This window comes from Alosa pseudoharengus, unplaced genomic scaffold (assembly GCF_046254945.1).
Source record: "Alosa pseudoharengus isolate Yale_2024_CS ecotype anadromous, Long Island Sound unplaced genomic scaffold, YU_APseudo_1.1 YU_APseudo_1.1_scf_4, whole genome shotgun sequence".
NCBI classification, from domain to species: domain Eukaryota; kingdom Metazoa; phylum Chordata; class Actinopteri; order Clupeiformes; family Clupeidae; genus Alosa; species Alosa pseudoharengus.
In genome coordinates, this window is record NW_027468774.1 from 5,305,023 (window position 1) to 5,331,028 (window position 26,006).

Consider the following 26,006-nt stretch of genomic DNA (forward strand, 5'->3'; position numbering starts at 1 on the left):
AGGAACTGTGACAAATAAGAGCAAACAAAGAATTTTGTTGTTAAGAGACATTTTATTTTCAGTCAGCGATACAAAATACTGCAATAGTGTGAGTAAGGTGTCAATACTAGTGTTTAACATGTCAGAACATATGTGTAACTAACCCTAACTATAAAGCATGATATGTTTATCTTAGGTACCCACTAGTAATTAATAAAGGTCATTACAGGTGGCCTCACTATTATACAGTACTAGAACAGAAGGCTGAAAATTCTCTGCTCCTTACCGATACCACTGAGCTCAGATGTCTTCTGTGACCATGGTGACTGTGACCATTACCATTACAACATTTCTACCACAGTAGACATTCGATCTCAGTGGTATCGATAAGGACAACAACATCAACACTGATAATGCTGACATGTCATAAATTGACGTAAAAAGCACCTGTGATATTTGCTTCCATTTTCCACTCAACACCATACATCTTGGAGCTCACCTGAGAAAGCAGTGTGCAACAGAGATGACCCACTGGTTGTTTATGAGGGACCCTCCACAGGCATGGCGTCCAGAGCGGTGAATGCTGGCCTGCCAGGGCCAGCTTCCTGGTTGGGCGTCCTGGCCCCCGACTATCCTATTGTCAGGGGTGGGCTCAGGGTAAGTGGGAAGCCCACACCTCTGACCACTGGGTGCGTTCCCTAATGAAGAGTGGAATTAGGAACAATAGAGAATTCTTTATGCACAGGGTTTTTAGGCCAGATGTGTCAGTTAAGACAACTACTGTAGTGATACAACAGTGCAATTTGATGGTTCATTGATTTAAATTGACTTGATGTCCACTGCTATTTGAGCATGTAACCACTGGCCCACTGGCCAACCCTGACAACACTGGACCATACCAGAAGTGCGTTCAAATTCAGCAAACAACATGTTTTCTCTTAAAGGTTTGTGTAAACATTCCATCTTAACGATATCCATTCATTCGGCTCCGCTGTATGATTGCAGAGAGCTACCTCCTCAAACTTTTTAAGAAGTAGTTATCTGCGTTTGCCAAAGTTTGCTTATGTCTGTGAATTTGTACGCACTTCAGGTGTGTGGATATGGGGGATATGCAGTATTAGTCTCACAAATAGAAGAGAGACCAATAACTGGTCCTTGAGGAACACCATTTTTTTTCTTATCAGGTTTATCCTATTTATGAACATTAAACATTGAACTCCTCTAAACTAAAGCTAAACTATGCGTTAGATATCTGAAGACAAGAGAGGCAATGTGAAATGACTACACTCTGTTACAGCTTAATGAATCATAAATTATTGCTTAAAAGCAAATAACCTTCATCCGTGCGGAATGCCCAGCGACCTGTGTGGTCAACATTGCTTGTGTGACGGAGGTCTGTTGTGCTATTCACAGGGACTGAAAAGTAGTGGGAGGATCCAGCTGTGTCATAACCAAACTACAAAAATAGAAAATATAAATAGTAAACCCAGTTATCAAAGTAACAAACAAAAATAAAGCCAGAGAGACACATACATTAAAATGATTATTTTGCAGTTAGTTTGTTTTTATCAAATTAATTTAGGTAACACAAATTTGCTTTGAGATACAGCAAACATACCAACCAAAACATGTTAGTCAAGCTAAGTACAATTAAGCATATAGGCATGTACATTAAAATGTTGCTTTCTCACCAGGGCATTAGTAGATGCTATGTCTCCATAGTTCATAAGGACAAATGACAAATCACCATCTGACACCAAAATCACTTGAAATGATGCTTCCTATGAGATGATACAACATATGATAAGACATTTACCACTTTCCTTTTTACTTTATTCAAGCCACTCTAAAAACCTTTATATTTTATGTTTTACAATACTATAACACAGGACTGACTTACTGACTCTGGCTGGGAGGAGTACGCAACCTTCTCCCAGGAAGCGATGAACACCCAGGAGGCAGAGAAGTTGAGGTGCGGGAAGTACTCGTTTATGTCCCTAGTGGCCAGGTGTAGAATGGAGCCATTAGTGACCTGCTGGTAAGAGATGGTTCCTCGAACCCTGTTGTCTAAGTTTGCCCACAGCGGGGCGAGGACGTCCGTGTTGGAGTGTGCAGGGAAACTGCTGGGAGGCTCCTGAGGTGTGGACCCATCAAAGGTCAGATAGCCGTCGTTGTTCAGCTGTCATATAGAAACAGACCATTCAAATATCTGACCTTTGAGTGTGTAATCACGTCAACTATCATTTATGATGGGTAAATATATCAGTGTTGGAGATATCACTCAATGTGTTTCAGCAATATTTCATATGTGACCTTGACCTTTGACCCCATAACCCATGTACCTAATATAGCCTTTATAGTGATCAAATATGTCAGGCTTGATGTGTGCCACACACACACACACACACACACACACACACTCTAATTTTAGGTTACATAATGTGTGTGTGTGTTAGTGTATGTGTGTGTATGTGTGTGTGTGTGTGTGTGTGTGTGTGTGTGTGTGTGTAACTGTAACTTACATATATCTGGCTGTAAGCAAGGCCAAAATATTTAAATGTCCCTTCCAGGAAGATCAGTAAGGAACTGCCGTTCTGCTGTGGAGGGCTCATAGTACTTTCATCTCCAAATGGATAAAATGTACCTATAGATAAAAACAAACAGAACAACATACAATAGATACTATACATATGGTTATCGTATACTTTCGAGTGTGCAAGAAAGTGTTTTGTGGTGCTCCTTTTTGGAGGAGTGAAGAGCCTAAGTGTTTTTCTACATTAAGTTTAGAAAGAGGCAGTTTGTGGCTAGTTTGTTTTCTACATTAAGTTTAGAAAGAGGCAGTTTGTGGCTAGTTTGTTTTCTACATTAAGTTTAGAAAGAGGCAGTTTGTGGCTAGTTTGTTTTCTACATTAAGTTTAGAAAGAGGCAGTTTGTGGCTAGTTTGGTGTCTGCATTATGTTTTGAAAGAGACAGTTTGTGGCTAGTTTGGTGTCTGCATTATGTTATGAGTAGGTGTTGCTGAGATGGTATGGTTAGAGATGGCTGCTGACTGTTATTGATCTTGGATGTTGTTGTCATTGCTGTGACTGTCGACATACCGCTGATGTTGGTTGTAGTAGTTGTTGTCATAGAAACAGTGGTGGGCATTGTCACTGGAAGGGGAGTAGTGGAAGGCCTGTTTGTAGTGGTTGCAGTTATGGCTATGGGTGTTGTGTCTGACAGCAAAGTGGTGGAAGGCCTGTTTGTAGTGGTTGATGGCGTGCTGGGCCCTGGTGGTGTTGGGATGGGACAGGTGTAGTCATTGTCTGTGTCGGGTCCCTCAGAATCAAATTGTACGAAGCCCGGCAGGTCTTCTGAAGTGAAAGAGGTGATCCAGTCCTGGTACCGCGATACCCTCGTGTAAACACCGGGGTAACCGGGGCGACCACAGCCTTCCCCGAAACTTACAACCCCAGAGAGAACCCAGACAGGGTCCTGTTTGCTCACCAAGGGCCCTCCTGAATCTGCCTACAATATTGAAGAAGAAAAACAATTACCGGTACAAGCATGTTAGAAAAGAGTCCAAAAAAGGACAAAGGACATAAAATATGATTTAGGTGGTTTCATGCGGATTTTGAAAGAACCCTACATGTAGGACTTGCTACAAGGCACTAATGCTGAACAATGATGTCATACTCGGCAATTTTGTGACGAGCAAGACAGTAAACTGCGATGAAATGGTGTCTTACCTGGCAAGCGTCTTTGCCACCTGCGGGCACACCTGCACAGATCATGTTGTCTGTGAGTTCTCCATAAGAGCAGCTGCACTGTTTGTTTCCCACCACCAACACCTCCACTTCCTGTAAGGTCTGTGGGGAGGGGAGGGGCACTGCAACACAAGGAAGCATCCATGTTATGACTAACTCATGATAAACTACATTGGGTGCTAAATGGCCTGTTAAATAGATAGATAGATAGATAGATAGATAGATAGATAGATAGATATACTTTATTGATCCCTAGGGGAAATTCAATTAAATTCAAATGGATTGATTTAGCTTATTGATAAGTTATTGCTTGGGCAAAGAGGCACTGAAACAGCAAAGCATCATTCTTATATTTGATGTTATATCACAGTCTTATGTCTGTTCTCTGTAGCAAATTATATTTGACAGTTTTTACTTTATTACATACATTATTGGTATTTATTACAGGATATCTAATGATAAACAATATGTCATGATAAACATTCAGGGAGAGTAATCAAATCTAATGAATCTATTCAAATCTAATCACGTCAAAATAACACCACTACTTCACCTCCTTGTTGGACGAATCCCCAGCCAGTGACCCAGCTTTTGGTGCCAGTGATGAACGTGCTGGCGCTCGCTGCCAGGCAAACGGGTTTGATGTAGGACGTGTAGCGGACCGGCGAGCTCAAGCGGACGAGAGCCACGTCATTGTCATTGGAGACGCTGTCGTAATCAGGGTGTCGGACAATCGCCAGGATGCTTCGGCGGACCTCGTTGGAGATGCTGCCCACCTGACGAAGACGACCGAGATAGACAGCCAGGGGAGCGGTGCAGGAACTATGGAGACAGAATGAGGTCAGAGGTCATCATCACTATTCACTATTATCTTTGGCCAGGGGAGCAGTGTGGGAACTATGGAGACAGAATGAGAGTGCGGGAACTATGGAGACAGAATCAGGTCATAGGTCATCATCACTATTCACTATTATAATATTTATCAAAGGTTAGTCATTACTATTCACTATTATCTTTGGATGTTTATCAAAGGTTAGTCATTACTATTCACTATTATCTTTGGATGTTTATTAAAGGTTAGTCATCACTATTCACTATTATCATATTTAACAAAGGTTAGTCATCACTGTTCACTATTATCATTGGGTATTTGTCAAAGGTTTGTGATATATGAGCTCAACTACCAATCAGATCACACCTCACTCATCTGTGCTCCTGAAGCACCCTGTTTATTGGCTGGCTGGAGGGGGGTGTTCATAGCTCAGTCCAAGCCACAATGTGTGTTTCCCATGAGACACTTCTTTAGAGGAGTTCCTGTGTGTACCTTTGGAAGCAGTGTGCAGCAGAGATGACCCACTCGTGGTTGATCAGGGAGCCCCCACACTCGTGGCGGCCGAGACGGTGTATGCTGACCTGCCAGGGCCAACTCCCCGGCTGCGCGTCCTGGCCCCCGGCGATCCTGGCGCTGAGCTGTGACGGAGGCTTCGCCGAGACGCCGCACTCGTCGCCTGTAGCCCTGCTGTGGCCACTGTTCACATCGCCTGGACAGAGGAACAGGACAGAGCATGTTAACGCCAGGTTCACTAATCAATATAGGGGTGGTGTTATAGGGGTGGTGTTTCTGTGAAATCACATCTTTAAGACCTCTTCACACACACACAGAGAGAGAGAGAGAGAGAGGGAGAGAGAGAGAGAGAGAGAGAGAGCTGCTATCTGTAGAATTTTATGAAATCAACACAAATGGCCTCCATAATCCACTGTACTAGTATAAATGAAATCTGAGTTGATAGAACCTCCATCGACACGGAACGCCCAGCGGCCTGGAGTGAACACGTTGCTGGTGTGCTGGAGCTCTGAGGTCGTTTCCACGGGAACCCAAAAGTAGTGCGAGGATCCGGCGGTGTCATAGCCAGCCTATGAAATCAAACGGTGACACATTTAAATTTTCAAAATTCACAGACAAAGGCATGTATTTCAAAACACCAAAACACGTTTTAGTGAAGCAAAATTATTTAATAAAATAAAATGTTATTTTTATGTTATGTTAATACACAATATAAAGTGTACAAGACATACAGATGTCCCATGTGAAGTCTTAAGTCTTCAAGTGTGTGATCTCCTTACCCGGGCGTTTGCTGTCTCTGTGTCTCCATAGTTCATCAGGACAAAAGACAGATCCCCATCAGACACCAAGACCAGCTGGGCAGACACGTCCTTTGGGAGAGGCACAGGTGAAATGTCTCTAGGTGCGCTGTTAAAAAGACAATGCTACTCTGGACGCTAAGCAGGTTGAAGCCCCCATTTCACCATGCTCTATAACAGTTTCATGACTATTGGGGGGTTGCATTGGCCAGTTTTGATTAATGGGAGGGTTGCAGCTTATAGTATGCTGACTTCTGGCCAGCAGAGCAGGTTACTCCTAATTAGAAAACGTATGTGCTAAGTACTTCTACTTCAATACTTATTCATTTGGCTTATGCTTCACTCCAAAGCCACTTACATATGTAAATTATAATGTGGGCCAGTCTTCCTAAATTAATTCAGGCCTAAGTGCCTTGCTCCAGGGCACAACGGTGACAGCCGGGAATTGAACCCACAACATTTCTGGCTACTATGCTGCCACCGCCCCTACTGTACACAGCAACAGTAACAGTTGACTGAAGCCCCGGACCGTGCTGGCTTACTTACTGACTCTGGCTGGGAGGAGAACGCAACCTTCTCCCAGGAAGCGATGAACACCCAGGAAGCAGAGAAGTTGAGGTGAGGGAAGTACTTGTTTATGTCCCTAGTGGCCAGGTGTAGAATGGAGCCATTAGTGACCTGCTGGTAAGAGATGGTTCCTCGAACCCTGTTGTCTAAGTTTGCCCACAGCGGGGCGATGACGTCCGTGTTGGAGTGTGCAGGGAAACTGCTGGGAGGCTCCTGAGGTGTGGACCCATCAAAGGTCAGATAGCCGTCGTTGTTCAGCTGGGGGAAAAAATTATATTCTTACAGAAAGAACTTATAGAGCGTAAATCAACGTGAAAAAAGGAAATAAACCCTTTTTCAATCCCATTAGTGATTTGGTAATATGATACATATTACGAAAAAAAAATTATATTGTATATTTGCATGTGTGTGATTTGACTTCTCACAAATATCTGTCCATAAACAAGGCCGAAATATTTGAATGTGCCCTCCAGGAAGATGGCGGGAGAACTTCCGTTCTGCTCAGGAAGTTTTACAGTGCCTTCACGTCCTGAAGAATAGAACAGATCTAGAGGGGGAAATCAACAAGAGGAACTCTAAATAAGTCTACATTCAGAGTTCAAAGAGTGTGTCTTTTCAGATTCATATGGTCATGTCATAAAAGTGAATGTGAAAATGTTAAGACTAAACTATTGAAATACGGCTTCAGAAAATGTCCACACATCTGCAACATGTTGTTTTTAAACCAGACTATCAGAATCAAAATCCCTCAATGTTTGTACTGGAACTGGAAACTCTGTAGATTTTAGCTTTACACCATACAGTCAACCTCATACCATCACCACAGGTGTGTTTGTCTTCAGACACACAACATGAGTCACCAGTGTGGCCTAATGTAATGTCAGTCTCTCACTGTTAGTGCGGTTGCAGTTGAAGTTTCGGTCCTCGTCAGGTCTGTTTGAGGTGAAATGGACGAAGCCCACGTCCGAGTGGCGCACGGTGTCTCTGATCCACGGCTCAAACGCCGACACGCGGGCGTAACCGTCGGGGGCCACACCCGTGGCACAGGGGATGCCAAAGTTGGTCACCCCCGCCAGCACCCACACAGAGCCCAGCCGACACTGGAGGGGACCCCCTGAGTCTCCCTGCACAGAGAGGGAGGGAGGGAGAGAGAGAGATGGAGAGAGATGGAGAGAAAGGGAGGGAGAGAAATACAGAGAGGAGAGTCAAGAAGTGAAACACAAAGAGAGGGAGGGGAGGAGAGGAGAATGAGAGAGAGAAAAGGCGGGAGGGAGAGAGAGAATGACAGAGAGGGGGTGAAAGAGAGGAGAGTCAAGACGTAAAAGAGATGGACGGAATGATAAAAGAGATGGAAGGAGAAAACAGAATGAGAGAGGGAATGACAAAGGGAATGGCCAAAATGAGTCCATTGTAGAGGCTCTTGGTGTGGGAGAGGAATAGGGCTCTTGGTGTTATAGTGTAGCGCTAGCTGGGGGATGAGGCTCTTGGTGTTATAGTGTAGCGCTAGCTGGGTTGGTGTTATAGTGTAGCGTTAGCTGGGGGATGAGGCTCTTGGTGTTATAGTGTAGCGTTAGCTGGGGGATGAGGCTCTTGGTGTTATAGTGTAGCGTTAGCTGGGGGACGTGTGGGAGAGGAACAGGTGTCTTACATGGCATGCCCCTTTCCCCGTAACCCCTCCAGCGCAGAGCATGCTGGGAGTTATGTCCACCTGGAGTGTGTCCTTCAACCGGCACTCACACTTCCTGTTTCCTGCCACCGTCACCGCCACTTCCTGTAGTGCCATTGGGAAGGGGAGGGACTCTGGGGCAAAATATGTAGACAAGCAACATTTCAGAACTAATTATTTTGATATATGATATTATAATATACAATGTGATTGCAGGTATTCATCAGTCTTACAAACAGACAAAATTAAAAGTTTTTTTCTCTCTCAAATATAGAGTATATTTTTCTTCCTTTGTCTTCACTTCACAGCAGTAAGCAGTGTCCTACCTCCAAAGCCCGTGTTGCCCCAGCCGGTGGTCCAGCAGGCCGTTCCCGGTGGGAACCTGCTGGCGTTGGAGGGCAGGCAGATGGGCCAGACGTAGTCGGTGAACTCCACCGACTCTCTCAGTCTCACCAGGGCCACGTCGTTAGTGAAGTGCCCCGCGCTGTAGTCGGGGTGGCGGACGATGGCTTTAACACTGTGTGCCACCTCATGAGGGTTGGCGTTCGGGCTGGACGTATCCTGTGTCTCTCGGCCCAGGTACACCGTCCAGGTGAAGTGGATTGGGAAACTAGGGGAAGTGGTTAGTAAACCAGATAACTGAAACCGAAAATCTGACACGATTCACCAGAGAAGAGCAGATGTTTATAAATGGAATCATACTGATTACTGATTTAGGAAATTCAGTCATAAATACATACTGCTTCTACTTCAGTGTAGCTAACAGTTATGGGCTAACAGCTAACAGTTTGGAACTCATGTAGGCTGGGTGAACCCAGCCTGATCTACCGGCGATTTCTTTTTCGCCCTGCAGCTCAGGCTGGAAACCTGGGCATCTTTTTCTGCTGCTTCCGTTACAATTTTGCCGGGACCAATCACAAGCTTATCCACCTGGCGCGCTATTGGCAGGTATAAAATGATGACTATAGACCTCTGAAGTTCGCCTACAAAAAAGATCCAAAACGGCCATCTTTGCCCATATAAGGAGATCCGGTTGTTAATTGAAGCTAACTACCTATGGCAAATTGCATTGCAAGTTAGCTCTGGAGTAGCAAACATCTAAGTGTGCCGCCTTCACGTACCGGAGATCACAGTATCCACTCGAAGGCAGAGGACAAAAGTGTGTTCAGGAAAACGTCTGCATTTCAGACTTTTTCATCCCCACGAGACTTTAACAGGTGCGATTATTCAAAATCCCCATGTTATTTTCCCATAGGAAAAATCGCCAGATACTGGATGTCAAAGATGGCAGCTTTTTTGTAGGCGAACTTCAGAGGTCTATAGCGGGAGAGCCTGGAGTTTTCTCGTTCCTCTGCAATCGTCACCCAGTTCATTGGTCAGATTGGTGAATGACTATCCAATTGCGTACAGAGTCATTTGAACTATTCCCGTTGATCACGCCTCTTGTGCAGTAGAAAATACATAGCGGACTCCCCAGACCAATGTTCAATCTTAAAAGAGTGAGCTTGGTCTGGTGAACACCAGACTAGGACTAGGACCCTCAGCAGCATAACATCAGCCAAAGGAGACATAGAAACACATTGTAACATTGTGAATTTTTAAATTTTTAGCCAAGGTATTTGTCCAAAGTGACTTACAAAACATATTGTATGTGTATAGACTAACTTGGAGATAAAAGGGCCCTTTTTTAAAGGGCAGGCTAAGTGCAAAGTCTACATAAAGATAACATGGCAAAATCTATTTGATAAAGTAAAACAATGAGCAAGATTCCAGCCATGAAAATCAGCGGATTCCCTGAAAGCTCCCACACACCACATGATACCAGCTTTATTTCAGTCACGCATGAGAGAGTTTACTCATTGAGTGACCTACGGACCCGCGGACTCACCTGGAGAAGCAGTGTGCGGCCGTGATGACCCACTGGTCGCTAATGAGGGTCCCCCCGCAGATGTGACTCCCTAGCCAGTGTAGGCTCACCTGCCACGGCCAGCTGCCCGCCGAGGCATTCCTGCCCCCGACAATACGGCTGTTCAGACGGACCGAGCCGCAGCCTGACGTTAAGATAGGAGGACAGGGCTGTCTCACTATACTCAAGAGATACTGTCATATTCCATTCAAGAGAACTTATCCTAAGTGTCTGCTGTTTTTTATTGGTTATTGGTTTTATTGATTATTGGTTTTTACTGTATGTAGTAGACTAAAGACTCTACTTTGTGACTTTAGAGGTGTTTTGATCTTTAGTTTACAGGTTTCTGTTATATGGATTTCATGTGTAGTTGAATGGAAAGCAGTTATATGGATTTCATGGCAGAGGCTACTCACCGTTTTGTTCTTTTGTCCCAGTGGCTGTAAAACAGATGATTTAGGGCCATGAACACATATAACACATCTACAATAATACTGTGACTCTAGTGTTAATGTGTGTGTGTGTGTGTGTGTGTGTGTGTGTGCAAATACGGTCGTGTGTGTGTGTGTGTGTGTGTGAGGGCGTGCGTGTGAATCAAATTAGAAATACATACCTATCATAACAAGCATCAGACATCCCAACAGAGCAATCAGGTATTTCATCTTGATAACAACTCGATTATAATCACCTGCAAAACGAGCATATATTTTTTTAATGTCTGAATTACAGTAATGTTTAGGAAGTGCTATATGTGCTAGATTCCTCAAATCATCAAGGTCATGCCATCCTTTTGATATTCACAATTGTGTGCTGTTGATGGAAGTTCTTTCAACAGTGATGGCAACTGTAATCATGACCCAGAAAATTAAGTTTTTTTAATATTTACTATAACACTGAAAGCACACTAGACTGAAATACTTTTATTTTTGTTGTATATTCCATGCATATATAAACAGTGTGTTACCTCAGAGTAATAATATTGGAGAGCGCTTACTTACATATAAACAGTGTGTTACCTCAGAGTAATAATATTGGAGAGCGCTTACTTACTCGTACGCGTAGCTGTGATGCCTCTTTTCGTATTCGTTGGTTCGCTCTCCCCTAGTGCACCACATCGCCTGTGATCACTGATGTCATCTAATGCGTATCACTCGCTGAACATTTCCTGTAAATGTCATGTCCTTCGATCTCCAAAACAGGGTCAGGCTCTGCCCTTTGACAACACTACTGTTCATGAACAACAGCCGACACACACAACCCCTGCCCCCACGCGGGTCAGGCAGAGATGCTGGAGAAAGGTGTGTCCATTCTCCGGTCTCGGTCACGCTATCAGTGGCCGCTGCTTGGGCATATGAAACTATGCGGCCTGTGGTCCTGGGCATGTTTGGACTGCAGGTGATTAGGCCGCTGTGGCATAACGTGCCTCGGCTCACATACACCTGTGAACATACAGTGCATTCATCACCTGAGTGCAGCACCTGGGATGTGTTTGCGTTGGAGAAGTTTCTACGTTTCTCTCTGGCGATAGCTTTACTCGGAGGAAAAAAAGATTTTGGGAGAAATATTAACTCTTATGACAAAAAGGAGTCAACAGTGGAGTCAGCTGTTAATGCCAAAGACATGAGTCCCCTCTCCTCTATTCTCTCCTATCAGTCGCTACTTCTGCTTACTAATCCCAAAGAAATGAGATTATCATTCTGACTGATCCTTTAGTCAATAACAGTGTACTCTAAATATTACTGGCCTGTAGATTACTGTGTTTAACTATTCATACCAATGTCTAATTTTGATTTAATATGATTACTTATTTGATCGGGAAAAAAAAAAATTGTGTACACAATGTATCATCTTTAGTCTAGAGGTTAAGTGATTTCTATATGGGAGAAACCTGTTGGTTGAGTAAACTTGGGTTATAAATCAATATTCAGATATTCGTATTTGAATAATTTGGAGTTTTACTGTATATGGGTTAATCTTCATACAATATATTGGATTATTAGGTTATGTATCCTTGTACAGAGGTGAGTTGGATAGATAGGATACTGAATTCAGAAACACAGAGTTAGCTTTTGAGGCAAAACAACACAAATGACTTGCAGTAGTTTTATCTCACTGTTTAGAGTGTGTATAGCCACACTCTGAGCAAACACACTCAGTTTTAGACATTTTTCTGAATATGTCCATTTCAGAGCTAGTTGCAAAAAAGGTTGGTATGCTGCTGAGAAAGTCAACAGAGGGCCTGATAAAATCACTGGTGTTTTATGTCATGCTATTGTGAGCTGAACTGCTACACCCTGGGATGCAGTGGCTAAACACAAGTAAACGCAGTTTATCCACCTCTGAAATTTCAGAAATAGAGTTTATCCACTTCTTATTAGAGTTTATCCACCTCTCAAAAGAGTTTTTCATCAATTGCAACTTCTAACATCCAAAAATAAAAAAAACACACTGCATTATCAACATTTACAATATGTACAATCTAGGAACCATTTAATACCACTAATATTGTTATAAACATTGGACATAATCAAACATGTTCTGAATGCCTTTTAAAAAAATCCAATACCACATGGTGCAGTCCACCTCATTGTGACCACAGAAATCATAGTTTACCCACCTCTTTCAAAAAAGAGAGAAAATTCTCCAACCAAGGCACTCCTTAATTAAAATGTCTTTAATTACACTGACATGTTCTAAATGAACCAGTTAAAAAAGGCCACGCGTTGCAGCATCAGGCCTTCTTCAGGGCACAGTTACTCCTTGGCTGGAGAAAAAAAATGTCTCTCTTTTTTGACAGTTTGTTTTAACTAAGACGTAAAACATTTTTTTCTGTGGATTAAGAGCACGCCATAATCTTCAAATCAAGCGTTTTACCCATCTCTTATTTTACCACTACACTCCTGGTCACACCAGAGCACAAAGGACACAGAGACTGCGCTGGAATATTTCAGTACGAGGCATTTCCTTATTGATAATGCATGTGAAACAAAACGACGACTGGGGCTAGTGCACCATTTATCAAGTTAAGAAAAACTATGACAATTCCCTCTATCAAGGTTGTCTACACCACTTTGTCACACACTAGGCTACAACTGTTTCCAATTTGCGCTGCCCTTTTTTTGAGTCAATTAGGACAAGATTTGTATTTAATTCAGCATATTAACAAAACATTGGGTTGGGTTTTGATGGTCAAATGTAAAGGTAATACATGCCATGTCTTACTCTCCAACTATATCTCTTTTGGTACAACTTTCTATTTTCTATTTAAACCCTCGTGTAGTCATAGCAAACAAAAATCATAGAGCACTGCTGTCAGTGAGAAACTTTACTTTTCCATTAACATGCTAAAACGAATACAATAAAAACACAATAAAAAGATACTGATAGATCCTTGATACAGTTCCTTTGAAATGGGATGGGCACTGGTGACTCAGCTTATCTTAACCAAGGCAAGCGTGACCAACGGATCACCACATCTTACGCACTCGGGCTTTTTTGCTGACCCCTAGTGCCCTGTGCTGAATGTGGGCATGACTGAGTTTTTCCAGTATATTCAGATAGGATGGGAATCCCAGCTAAGATGACTTTTTTTCAGCTGGTATTCTGGGAAGCCCAATGATTCATCTCCCTCCAAAAGGATCTACAGCATGTTCTGTTGACCTTGTTGTTATAACTACAAACATCTCCACGCCAGATCAGGCCTCCCAAGGTCACTACTGGAAATGTTATGAAGGAATATGATATGCTATGTAAGGGATAATGTATAGAATGGCGGCCCCAACGATAATAATGTTGGGGGGGGGGGGGCCCAATGGGGTCAGTCCATGGCCTTTGGAACTATCTAATCTCCACCCTCTCCTACAGTGCCTCTGTCCATACATGCAGTACATTACCCTACTGGCAGGAGGCGACAGAGAGCACACTAACAACCTGTCAGTGTCTATTGACTGTGTCTATACTGTAGCCATACAACTGAGTTGTGTCACGTTAACAAGTCCATTTAAGCCAAAGTCAAATCCTTATCAGTTGTTCAGTCATCTACTCTACAAAAGTCAGCTTTACTGTTGATTGGTTGACTTTGTTACTTCCATGTGGTATCAGTTATTTCAAGTCAACTTGAGTTACCAGTACATTCCTAATGCATCTGCATCTACTCTGTCCCTTACTCATACCTCATCACTGCCTGCTCAGGAGTAGTCTCCCTACACATAACAAGTTCTGTCCCACTATTCATATCTCTAAATCTTATTTAATGAACCATCTTTCTCCCCATAGCTTTCAATACACTGTGATTTTCCACCAGTGCAATTGATTTATTTAATGCTTTTGGCCAGCAGGGGGCCGCTGAGGCCCATCACAGAGCTAAACCCCTGGGAGAGCTGGGTCGTCCGATCCAGTGCTTCTCCACAGGACAAAGTGCTTCTGACAGTGGCAATGCTGAAATGGAGGATACATAATGTCCGATCATTACGATCTTTTCACTAATGTCATTTCCTCTGATCTTGGTGACATTTTCACAGATACTTTAGCCCAGGGGTGTCAAACTCAAATTCACAGGGGGCCAAAATTAAGAACTGGGAGTATGTCGCGGGCCAAGCGCAACATTTATTGAATAACCGATGTTTTTATTGAATTAAAACTATCTACACACAAGAAAAAAATAGAATGCAGGCATTTCTGAATATAGCCTAATAGAAAAAATATATTGAATATCTGAATAGAAAAAATATATTGGCCTATTTTTTGCAGGTGAACTATAAAAATTGTAAATAACATTTAACTGATTACAAATTGTAATTATTAACAGTTAACAAACTCTCCCTCTGAGAATGGCCGTGCTGTTTGCGCGATATCCTGTGCAACAGTAAAACTCGCTTTTGCAGCATCATCACTTGTAACTTGGCTAGTCTGCCTTGAAAGCAGACTTGCTTTCAATTCTCCCACCTTCTGTAGCTTAAGCTTCGCATCCAGATCTTTGTATTTGTCTTCATGTTTAGTTTCGTAGTGCCGTTTTATGTTGTACTCTTTAGTGACAGCTACGGTGAATCCACATACCAAGCAAACGGGTTTGTCCTTGAATAATATGAACGTATAATCGTTTTCCCACCTATCTTGAAAGCTCCGATTATCAATCTTTCGCTTCGCCATTTTCGTTGATAGTTTGTCTGGTTGCATGGATATCTGTTTTGTTTATTAACAGGAAAGGCGACATTAACGATGCAACGCATTTTGGGATTTGAAGTGTTATCGATGTACAGTATGTAGCAACTTGATGGGCTGCGTTGCCCTGGGCTGCGCTCATGCGCTGAATAGAATAGCGTGCTGGGCCAGCTCTAACGCGGATGCGCTGAAGAGAATACTGTCGGGCCAGCTCAGATATGGATGTGCTGTATAAACTACGCGGCGGGCCACTTCTAATACAGATTGAATAATGACCTCGCGGGCCACAAATAAGCAGCCCGAGGACCAAAAATGGCCCGCGGGCCTGGGTTTGACATCCCTGCTTTAGCCCCTTGTTTGTAACTGCATGAGAAGTTTTTGTGTTGAAGATTGAATGCAGAGACAAGGAAGGAAATGAATGAGTTGAATAGAAGATAAGGAAAGGAAATGGGATTAGAATGGTCAAACAAAAAAAATGAGATTACATATCAAATAAAACCAATCCGCATTTATGATGGGGCCATTGGAAGGTCAGAACTTTGAAACATGATCGTACTCTTTGGAATGACTAAAGGCTCAGTTGAAGCGAGTAGCATTCATTCCTTCATGTCTCACTGTCTCACTGTTTCAGCCCCCAGATGCTGTCTATGCATCCCCTGGTAGAAGCCTCAGCAATGGGCCCTGCCATAAAGCTCTCTCTGGGTCGAGTTTCATCCTTTTGTTTGGGGCAGGAAAGGCAGACAATGACCATCTCTCTCCCGACGACCTCTGAAGCTGGAGTACAGTGGTGTCAAAGCCTTGAAGTTAACACCTGCCCGAGTGTCTTTTTTACACGGACTCAGAGCGCAGACATAACAGCGATTAGCACACACCCATAACAAGTGATCCGTCATCCATCCATGCTCGTGCTGGACTGGAGAAAGGGAGAGAGAGCGCAGTTAAGGCAACGCGTGGTCAGGCTAATGACTAAGTATAAGTAGCATATATACTCATTTGATCCCGTGAGGGAAATTTGGTCTCTGCATATATCCCAATCCGTGAATTAGTGAAACACACTCAGCACAGAGTGAGCAAACTAATCCCGACACAGTGAGCTGCCTGCTACAGCGGTGCTCGGGGAGCAGTGAGGGGTTAGGTGCCTTGCTCAAGGGCACTTCAGCCGTGGCCTACTGGTCAGGGTTCGAACCGGCGAACCCTCCGGTTACAAGTCCGAAGCGCTAACCAGTAGGCCACGGCTGCCCCACTACAGTCCCTTGTGTGCCCCGCTGTGGCCGTTTCCTTATTTACTGTAGCTCCTGGGCATGACTCCTCGGAGTCCCGGCAGAGCGATTAGATTAAAGTAGCATCTATATAGTGGTGTGGCTGAGCGATTAGATTAAAGTAGCATCTATATAGTGGTGATTAGTAGCATCTATATAGTGGTGATTAGTAGCATCTATATAGTGGTGTGGCTGAGCAATTAGATTAAAGTAGCATCTATATAGTGGTGATTAGTAGCATCTATATAGTGGTGATTAGTAGCATCTATATAGTGGTGTGGCTGAGCGATTAGATTAAAGTAGCATCTATATAGTGGTGTGGCTGAGCGATTAGATTAAAGTAGCATCTCTATAGTGGTGTGGCTGAGGCTGCTTTTCAGAATGATGGTGGACAGACAGCAGGATGAGACTTTTTATTTGATTTGATTTGACTCTGGGAATTTAATTCATGACGTCAATACTAGAGCTACCAGCACGCCGAAAATTCATTTTCATGTGTAGTTAGGTTTTATCTGCCGCAGAAGCATGCTGGGACTGTGTGTTGGGCTTGTACGTTTCATTGAATTTCATGCTCAATTTCCAGTTTTATGGCCATTTTCCAGGTTCTAGCATATGAAAGTCCTCATGTACTGTCTGGAGAGTTCGGATATAAAAATACATACGTGTCTCGGTGGAGGAGGAGTGTGTGTGTGTGTGTGTGTGTGTGTGTGTGTTGGGGGTGGGGGTGTAGGTCGGGAGTGAGCATGTTTTTAGGGAGTATATAAATGGGCCCACTGGGGCAGCTGTAACATTTCCAGAGCTACTCAGTAAACTAGGCCTGAACTTTTCATGGGCAACAATATCCCAGACAGCAGAGGACTTTGGGCCGGAGCGAGTCTGCTTCTGGCAAAGATAATAATGGATTGCATTAGGACCAAGACCAGAACCAAGCCAGACTAAGTGACCCCTAAAGTACAGCAAGTGGCTGATTTAGTTGGAACTCAAATAGATTGTTTCTTGAGTAACAGCAATCTTGAAGTGTCTCTATGTGGGCACATATGTGTGTGTGTGTGTGTGTGTGTGTGTGTGTGTGTGTGTGTGTGTGTGTGTGTGTGTGTGTCTGAGTGTGCGTGTGTGCGTGTGCGTGTGAGTCTGTGTGTGTGTGTGTGTGTTTGTGTGTGTGTCCTAAATCAACACAGGCCATAGTAAATATATGGGACATTTTCTCTGACCCACTAGTATGTCTCCTTCCTTCCTGAATGTGAACACAGCAACACAGGCCATGGTAGTGAACACACACAGCAACACAGGCCATGGTAGTGAACACACACAGCAACACAGGCCATGGTAGTGAACACACACAGCAGCACAGGCCATGGTAGTGAACATGGCTGTAAAGTGACCTACAGAAACCTCCCCACTGAACCAACAAACAAATAATGATTAGCTTGAAAGTGCAAGAGGTTTGGAGTGGGTGAGGAAGTGTGTGTTTGTCTGCACTGTCATATTAGCATAGTGTATAAAGTTTCCCATATTAGCATAGTGTATAAGGTTTCCTAAGGAAACACACACACATGAAACAAACAATTAGTTCTCATCTCAGAAGGTTCAAAGTTTCAGTGGGTGACTGGCCGTCTGAACGGGAGGAAGTCAGGCTGGAGATATGAGATTTCCGTCGAATAGGCAACTCAAGCAGTCCAGATGCTCTGCATGAGCGAATGACCATGTGTGTGTGTATGGTTGTGCATGAGCAACTGACCCTATGTGAGTGTGTGTTTGTGTGTGAGAGAGGGAGAGTGTGAGAGTGTGTGTGTGTGTGTGTGTGAGAGAGAGAGAGAGAGAGAGAGAGAGAGTGTGTGTGTGTGTGTGCGTGTGTGTGTGTGTGTGAGAGAGAGAGAGACAGAGAGTGTGTCTGTGTGTGTGTGTGTGTGTGGGTGGATGAAGATATGAGTTGTTCTCAAAGTAAAAGTTCACACAGGTCCCCCGGGCCAGCCTGACCAGGGCCCCATATCTGCTAAAGCTGCTAAAGCCCTCACTCAGACCCAACCTCAGCCCTCATGGAAGGAAAACACTGACCCAATCCCCACTGACCCAGTGTGTGTGTGTCTTTGTGTGTGTGTGTGTGTGTGTGTCCACCGATGCTCCACTAGTCCCACTAGGTCAGTTGTTCCCACACTTGCCCTGTGCTGACTGGGGTGTCATGGGGTACACGTGCATCATGATGTGATGAGAGACATTCCGATGTTTCACTCTCCAGATCATACTTCATACAGGGCGCAGACATAAACATGTTTTGAGCAACCAGCAAAAATATATGTTTTGCATGTTTATAGACGTGTGTGTGTGTGTGTGTGTGTGTGCACATGTGCATCAGTTGGTGATAGTTGTGTGAGTTGGTGTGTTTGAGTAAGAATGTAAGTATGTGTGAGAGCAAGTGTGTGTGTGTATATGCTTAAGTGTGTGTGTATGTGTGTGTGTGTTTGTGTGGTATGAGTGTGCATATCAAATGAAACACACCCTCAGGCGGAGAGCTTAAGTCCAGAGTCCTGTGTTAAAGAGGAAACATGGCCCCAGATTAGCCTGGGATGTAAAAGGCTCCATCGGCCTGCCGCCTTTATGAATCAGACAAGGAGGACACACACACACACACACACACACACAATAATGTGCGTGCACGCGCATGCACACACACACACACACACACACACACACACACACACACACACACACACACACTTGTGCGTATAAACACATACACACACACACACACACACACACACACACACACACACACACACACACAGACACACACACACACAGGCACACTAGCACATTGACACAAACACTGTCTGATAAACACACACACACCAATGAGTTGTGAGACACACACACCAGTGAGTTGTGAGAGGAGGCAGGAGTAGTTGAGAGTGCATGCACAGGTATAATATATCCACTTTCTCATATCATCACATTTCAGTGGGAAATCCTAGATCTCCATTCACATTAGACTGCATATCCTGGCTGCATATCCTGGCTGCTGCTTACAGTAAGACTATGATGTCAGCAATGTGTTACCTGCTGGGCATGGGCTGTGTGTGTGTGTGTGTGTGTGTGTGTGTGTGTGTGTGTGTGTGAGTCTGTGTGTGTGTGTGTGTTCTTGCTGGGCATGGGCCTTGATGTGTTTGTATGTATGTGTGTGTGTGTGTGTGTGGTGTGTGTGTGAGTGTGGTGTGTGTATGTGTGTGTGGTGTGCGTGTGGTGTGTCTGTGTGGTGTGTGTGTGTGTGGGGTGTGTGTGTGGTGTGTGAGTGTGTGTGTGTGTGTGTGTGTGTGTGTGTGTGTGTGTGAGTCTGTGTGTGTGTGTGTGTGTTCCTGCTGGGCATGGGCCTTGATGTGTTTGTATGTAAGTGTGCGTGTGTGTGTGTGTGTGTGTGTGTGTGTGGGTGTGAGTGTGTGTGTGTGTGTGTGTGTGTGTGTGTGGTGTGTGTGTGTGTGTGTGTAGTGTGCGTATGTGTGGTGTGAGTGTGGTGTGTGTGTGTGTGTGTGGTGTGTGTGTGGTGTGTGTGGTGTGTGTGGTGTGTGTGTGTGTGGTGTGTGTGCGTGTGTGTGGTGTGTTTGTGTGTGTATGTGTGGTGTGTGTGTGTGTGGTTTGTGCAAGAGGGAGAGGAGAGGCCGTGTGGATAGCCATCTGAATGGGGGTCAGTTTTCAGGCCATTGATTCCTTCTTCTGTCCTCTTCCCTGCTGCACACAGGAAGGCGTGGCCCTTTGATGATGATTGACAGGCGGCGTCCCAGGTGGTTTTGCGGGGGAGGCGGGACCATGGGGGAACTGGCACAGAGAGCGGCGACATTCTCAGCCCATGGTAAATGCGCCGGGACGCCGTGCAACCCGAGATCCACCCTTTAGAACACACACCTGTGAGCAGTTAAGATCCTGTGTCTTTATGTGTGTGTGTGGTGTGTGAATGGTGTGTGTGTGTGTGTGTGTGTGTGATGTGTCAGCCAGGTACCCAGTTTGGTTTGTGTTAAAAATCTCACTCACACACACACACACACACACACACACACACACATAATCTACATTTCCTGTAAATAGTAAACTAGTAGTAGACATCCAAGGAGAAAGTGTGTGTGAAATATTGATAACAACACACATGGTTAAATACTCAACACACCGGGTCTAATTTAGCCTCATTAAAGGGCTTTTCACATAACAACCGACATCCGCTAGTATTCAATTCATTTTCAATAAGAAGCGGGCACGCAAAACGGGCACGCAGGCTGGCAGGCAGGTGGGCAGGTGGGCAGGTGGGCGGGCGATTTGGCGCAGTCTCAACATTCTTGCTCCTTGGGTACACAAATGAACAACATGCCTCATTAAGGTTCCGTATTAGAATGTTTGTGTGACCCCCCCTCCCCCCTCGCGATGTCCACTCAGGCCGTGGTGTGTCTATTTCCTCTTTCCTGTTCCGCCGTAGCCGTGTGATTTATCGCCCACTCTTTCTGCAGTTGCACTAATGTCATTTGGGCCTGGACTGTCCATCTTGTTTGTCCGTCTCAGCCACTAATACATCCTGTTTGCAAATCCAATTTACACACAAGCAGCTGCCACCGCTGCTGCTCTGTTGATGGCCTCACTGGATGTGTGTGTGTGTGTGTGTGTGTGTGTGTGTGTGTGTGTGTGTGTGTGTGTGTGTGTGTGTGTGTGTGCGAAAATGCAAGCATGTGTGTGTGTGTGCATGTTTTCATATGTTTCCATATGTGGGCAGCAATATTCCTGTGTGTGTGTGTATGTGTGTGTGTGTGTGTGTGTATGTGTGTGTGTGTGTGTGTGTGTGTGTGTGTGTGTGTGTGTGTGTGTGTGTGTGTGTGTGTGTGTATGTGTACTGTATGTGTGTGTGTGTGTGTGTAGTGTGTGTGTGTATGTGTGTGTGTTTGTGTGTTTGTGTGTGTGTGTGTGTGTGTGTGCGTGTGTGTGTGTGTTGTAGTCCTGTAGAACATATGGTAGGCTGTATGTGCTGACTAATGGCTGATGATTGATTGTGCATGTCTACAGAATGGAGCGGCAGACTTAGAAACCCTAACCTATCAGAACCAGCTGCATGATACTGTACGCATGAGATGAGATAGGTACTACATTCAAGACCTCCCACACACACACACACACACACACACACACACACACACACACACACACACACACACGCATACTGTAGGCAAACACGCACACACTCACAATCTGAGCTAGTTATTACATTGAAGACTTCACACAAACACACACACGCACACTCACTCACACACACACACACACAATCTGCACTAGTTATTACATTCAAGACCTACCATCATGATGGAAACTCTCTCTCTTACACACACACATACACTCTCACACACACACACACACACACACACACACACACACACACTCAGTACTAACGCTTTTGCTCCCACTTCAGGCGTATTTGTTTCTCAATGTGCGTGTAAAATCATTGCGAGGTATGTACAAACAGGCCGCAATGATGTAAAAGCGCAAACTGCCTGTCGCGGGAGCTGAAAGTGACAGATTGCGTTTGTCATGTCATGCATATGCATTCATGGGAGGATCCAGGGGAAAGTGGGAGTTTAGCGTAAAAATATGGTAGGGGAAGAGTAAAGAGCGCCTAATTATGTATTCCGCGGTATGTACAAAGACAGCTCCTGAAAGCGCACGTCTATTCTGCGCCTAAATACTTCCGCCTTGTAAAAGCATGTGTTAATCCAAATTGCAGTTTAATGCGTCAATAAGAGAACCTTTCAAAGACAACAGAATCGCTATTTAGAGCACCAGTTGTGTAAGTGTTTGTACCATAGACTGTATATATAGTTCTCTCCGAGTTCTAGCCGAGGTGAGCTATGAGACATACGTTCACACTCGGTATCATGTTTCAACACACTTTAGGTCAATATCACACCGGAATTCTCCTTTAACTTCATTCAACTGCGCTTGTATGTAGGCGCTGCCATTCAGTTGTGGACGTTCGTAAATTGCGTTTATGGGCGGAGAAAGGCAGAGAAAGGCGCAGCTTACACTAAGGATTGAACGATTGATAAATACAATGGAAACTTGGGTCTGACAGCATTGGCAATGTGCGGTTTGTCCATGTCCATGCTGATAACGCTACGGTCGCAAATGTAGCCTACTTACATCTGGCCCACAGTCTCAAAAACATGACTACATGAATACATAGCACATGTTGAGACGGCGTCGCTCTGAATTATCTTGAATTTCCCCTTGGAGATCAATAAAGTATCTATCTATCTATCTATCTATCTATCTATCTATCTATCTATCTATCTGTAACACACATTAACCCACTGGTCTGAGAATTCAGGGTCAGAACCACCTGGCTCAAGCGTGGAGTGTCAAGAGAGGGGAGAGCATGCCAAAAGATATTAACAGTACTAATTAATTGGGTATTATTAATTGAATAACAATGACATGGTAATTAAAGTCAGCATTGGCACTGAACACAACTGACTTTTGTTTTTGTTTTTTTTCCTCCTTTAGGGGAAGGTAAAACAAAGATTTGCAAAACAATGCTTCACAATGCAACCGTCATGTACAGTATGAATAAAATGAATAGACACTAATTAAACATACCTTATACAAAGGTCAAAGGACACAACCCAGCTTCATTTAAGACAAATTGTTCAGTAGAGTCAAATCAAGTCAAGTCAAATTTGCCACACCAAAGTGCTTCACAATAAAGTGCTAAGTGCAATAAACAAAAGAATGACCTAAGGCAGAAGGAAAAATAAAAAAATAAAAGGGCAACAAGACAATGACTGAAGGAGTTTAAAAAGTAGAGGATGGCTATTATTATTATGACCGCCGCTAGCGAAGCTAGCGAAGCGGTCATATAGGGATTGTCAAAGTTTTTTTTTTTTTTTTTTTTTTTTCCCGTCATCTACTTCCTGAAATTTTGGTCAACGATACCCGGGGCACCGAAACACCAGGGCACATGAAATTTGGTGGGTATGTAGCCCCACTAGACTTTTACGGAAAAATTTCGTTTGGTCCCCGGGGGCCACTCCCCCTCCGCGCTGGGCCCCCCGAAACCCAAAAAATGCAGTTTTTCCTCAATAACTACCTGAACCGTGGCACCGAGGATGAAGAAATTTTTATGGTATGTTGGTCTCAAGGGCCCACATCAACTTAGCCCATAATCACTCATTTGTGATTTGCACCCCCCCGGTAAAAAATGAAAATGCAATATCATTCTGCTTTAATCGCCCCTCTCTTCAGTAAAGACGTTCAGAACTGCACCAAATTTTATGTGTATGATTAACCTGACATTCTCTGGGGGTATGCCACGTTTCGTAGAATTTCATCCATGGGGGGGTCTAAAAAATTAAGTTATGTGTACATTTAGTGACTCTACACTCATTGGCCTGTAGATGGTGGTGCACACATATACACATGCACACACACACACAGGCACCCACATACTATCGGTATTAGAACGGCCGATACATAATTACAAATTCAGTAGGATTAAAAGAAAGCCAAAATAAATATTCATCATCATCATCATGGCTGCATTTCCAGTATTGGCGATAAGTAGTCGTTTGTCCACTAGATGGCGCATCGTTGCAGTGAGACGTAATTTTGTTGGAAGTTAATCTTAAATGGGTTGGAAAGACACTATGCTTCCTACAAGGACAAGACTGTAGGCTACAGTAGTTTACCGCAGAGAACGTCTAAGGGTAGGATGATTTCTGCATGACATGTAATTCCCATTTCCTCTTGAAGCCGAAATAAATCTGAGAATGTTTATCGGACATGCTTGTTTTTTACTGCAGGTAGGCTACGTTAATCCTATCAATAGCAGAACGTAGGTAAAATAATGTTACCGTTAGCATGGTTGAGTGATGGAGGCCAATTTGATTATTGATGTATTTGTAGAAAACCATAAATGCGTTTATAAGCTACCAAGCAAATCGATAACAGCACTAATTGTATCTTTCAACTGTCATCTCATTTGCTTATGACCATAACCTAGGCTACTAACAGGAGCTAAGTGAGTTAGCCACAACACGTTCGCTATGTGATGGTTTTTTAATGGAAAATATATAGGCTACCTGAAAGATAACCTGTCTATGATCCCGTGATGATCTACAATCTCCATTTAAACCAGATGTTTTAGAGCGCACGTTGAGATGTATTCAGGGCAGGGCTGTACCTACACATATTTGTTGCACGTGCTACAAAAATCATTCTTTGCGATGAATGATTTAGTACCAACGTTACAAGGGTCAGATACAGTTTTGCCTATGGCTATTCCGTGAGACTGAGGCGCTTTTTGTTTGTTCGAAGTGCGTGTTTAGGGTGTGAGAGGGGAGTCGATGTGCTTTGATTCCAGCTTGGTAGTTGTAGTCTATGCGATTAAAAAACACGTGTGTGTGAAGTATCCAAACAATGATAACGCTTTCATTATGGCTGCTTTAGCCACAGACCTTGAGCTACTGTACAGTGGGTTGGGTTCCGTTTAGAAGTGTCCACTTCATTCGCCCTTTCCGTGATTCACAGCTACGTGAAATGTATTACTACTGATATGCAAAACTATTAACTTTTTCGCCAAGAGGTGGCAGCTTGATACTGTAAGGTGTAAGCCATTGGTTCCAACGGAGATTTTATTTGGGTCGCCAGCATAGCCTAGCGACAATTTGTGTTGTGTAATAGGCCTAGCATAGGGCCTACCTTATATAGCTTATAGTTTGTTAACAGTCACGGTTTTGTCATAACTCCCTCTATGCATTTTTGCATTTAGAATAGCTCTAAAACCGGGGGGCGAACACGTCGCAGGGGGGGCGCCAGTGCGTGGATATCTCAATCGCAAAATTAAACAATATTTCTATCGGGCGCCTACCATGGACTAGGCTGGGTGAAAATCAAAAGATTGCGTCAAAAGATTGAGCTTAACCATTGACCTCATGGTTGCAAAATGCAAGGGAACATGAATCAGCATATTATTTGCACAAACAATAACGGAGAGTAGCTCTTCAACTTTGCCCGTTAAAATGTGTATGAACAGTCTCGCAACGCATTTCATGAAGGCCCTTTGGACATGTCAGTTATTTGCACCACTGGGAAAAACGGCATTTTGTTTTAGACTACTGGTATTTCATTTGTGCATTGACAATAAAGCTGAATATCATTTGAACTAGATGACTAAACTTATGCATATGTAGAAGAAGAAACATTCACAAAAATCCATGACATGACCTCTCTTCTTGATAGCTGTTGAAAACTGCATGGAACTGACAGGGATTGTTTTGTTTAATAATAAATAAATAAATACATTATGCTGCTACCTTCTGCTTTTCCCAAATACAATGTAGCCTACAGGTGTACCTTTCATCAGTCCAGTTGCAATGGATGGACTGTGATGAACTGCCCTACTTGTGATTGTTTAGAGATTTTAAAGGTTTTATAACAATGTTACAGATTTTTTGGCCCAGAAACAAATCTATTCACCTTTGCAGCGCCAGTAGGCTACTTTGTGTGCGGAATGTGTGCAAACACACATTTCAAACAAGCATACACAAAAGTTTCAAGAGTGG

At 43.8% G+C, this 26,006-nt stretch overlaps 2 protein-coding genes across 2 annotated transcripts in view; both read right to left on the bottom strand.

The window, feature by feature from the left end:
• Positions 1-1,216: 1,216 nt before the first annotated feature.
• Positions 1,217-2,591, bottom strand: LOC143102227 (sushi, nidogen and EGF-like domain-containing protein 1). Its single transcript, XM_076265699.1, has 4 exons — positions 2,502-2,591; positions 1,880-2,158; positions 1,671-1,760; positions 1,217-1,231 (listed from the first exon to the last, which is right to left on the bottom strand). Exons 1-4 carry the CDS (start codon positions 2,589-2,591, stop codon positions 1,217-1,219), a joined length of 474 nt encoding a protein of 157 aa, XP_076121814.1.
• Positions 2,592-2,976: 385 nt separating this feature from the next.
• The window catches only part of LOC143102228 (polyserase-2-like), a 35,813-nt gene continuing 12,783 nt past the window's right edge, over positions 2,977-26,006 (bottom strand). The window contains exons 6-18 of the mRNA XM_076265700.1: positions 12,897-12,906; positions 9,989-10,151; positions 8,427-8,710; positions 8,083-8,234; positions 7,327-7,558; positions 6,860-6,963; positions 6,414-6,692; positions 5,850-5,939; positions 5,519-5,639; positions 5,050-5,266; positions 4,279-4,547; positions 3,708-3,847; positions 2,977-3,486 (exon numbers count right to left, since the gene is read on the bottom strand). Of these exons, the coding sequence (XP_076121815.1) occupies positions 2,977-3,486; positions 3,708-3,847; positions 4,279-4,547; positions 5,050-5,266; positions 5,519-5,639; positions 5,850-5,939; positions 6,414-6,692; positions 6,860-6,963; positions 7,327-7,558; positions 8,083-8,234; positions 8,427-8,710; positions 9,989-10,151; positions 12,897-12,906 (2,571 nt within the window). The remainder of the gene's footprint in view (positions 3,487-3,707; positions 3,848-4,278; positions 4,548-5,049; positions 5,267-5,518; positions 5,640-5,849; positions 5,940-6,413; positions 6,693-6,859; positions 6,964-7,326; positions 7,559-8,082; positions 8,235-8,426; positions 8,711-9,988; positions 10,152-12,896; positions 12,907-26,006) is intronic.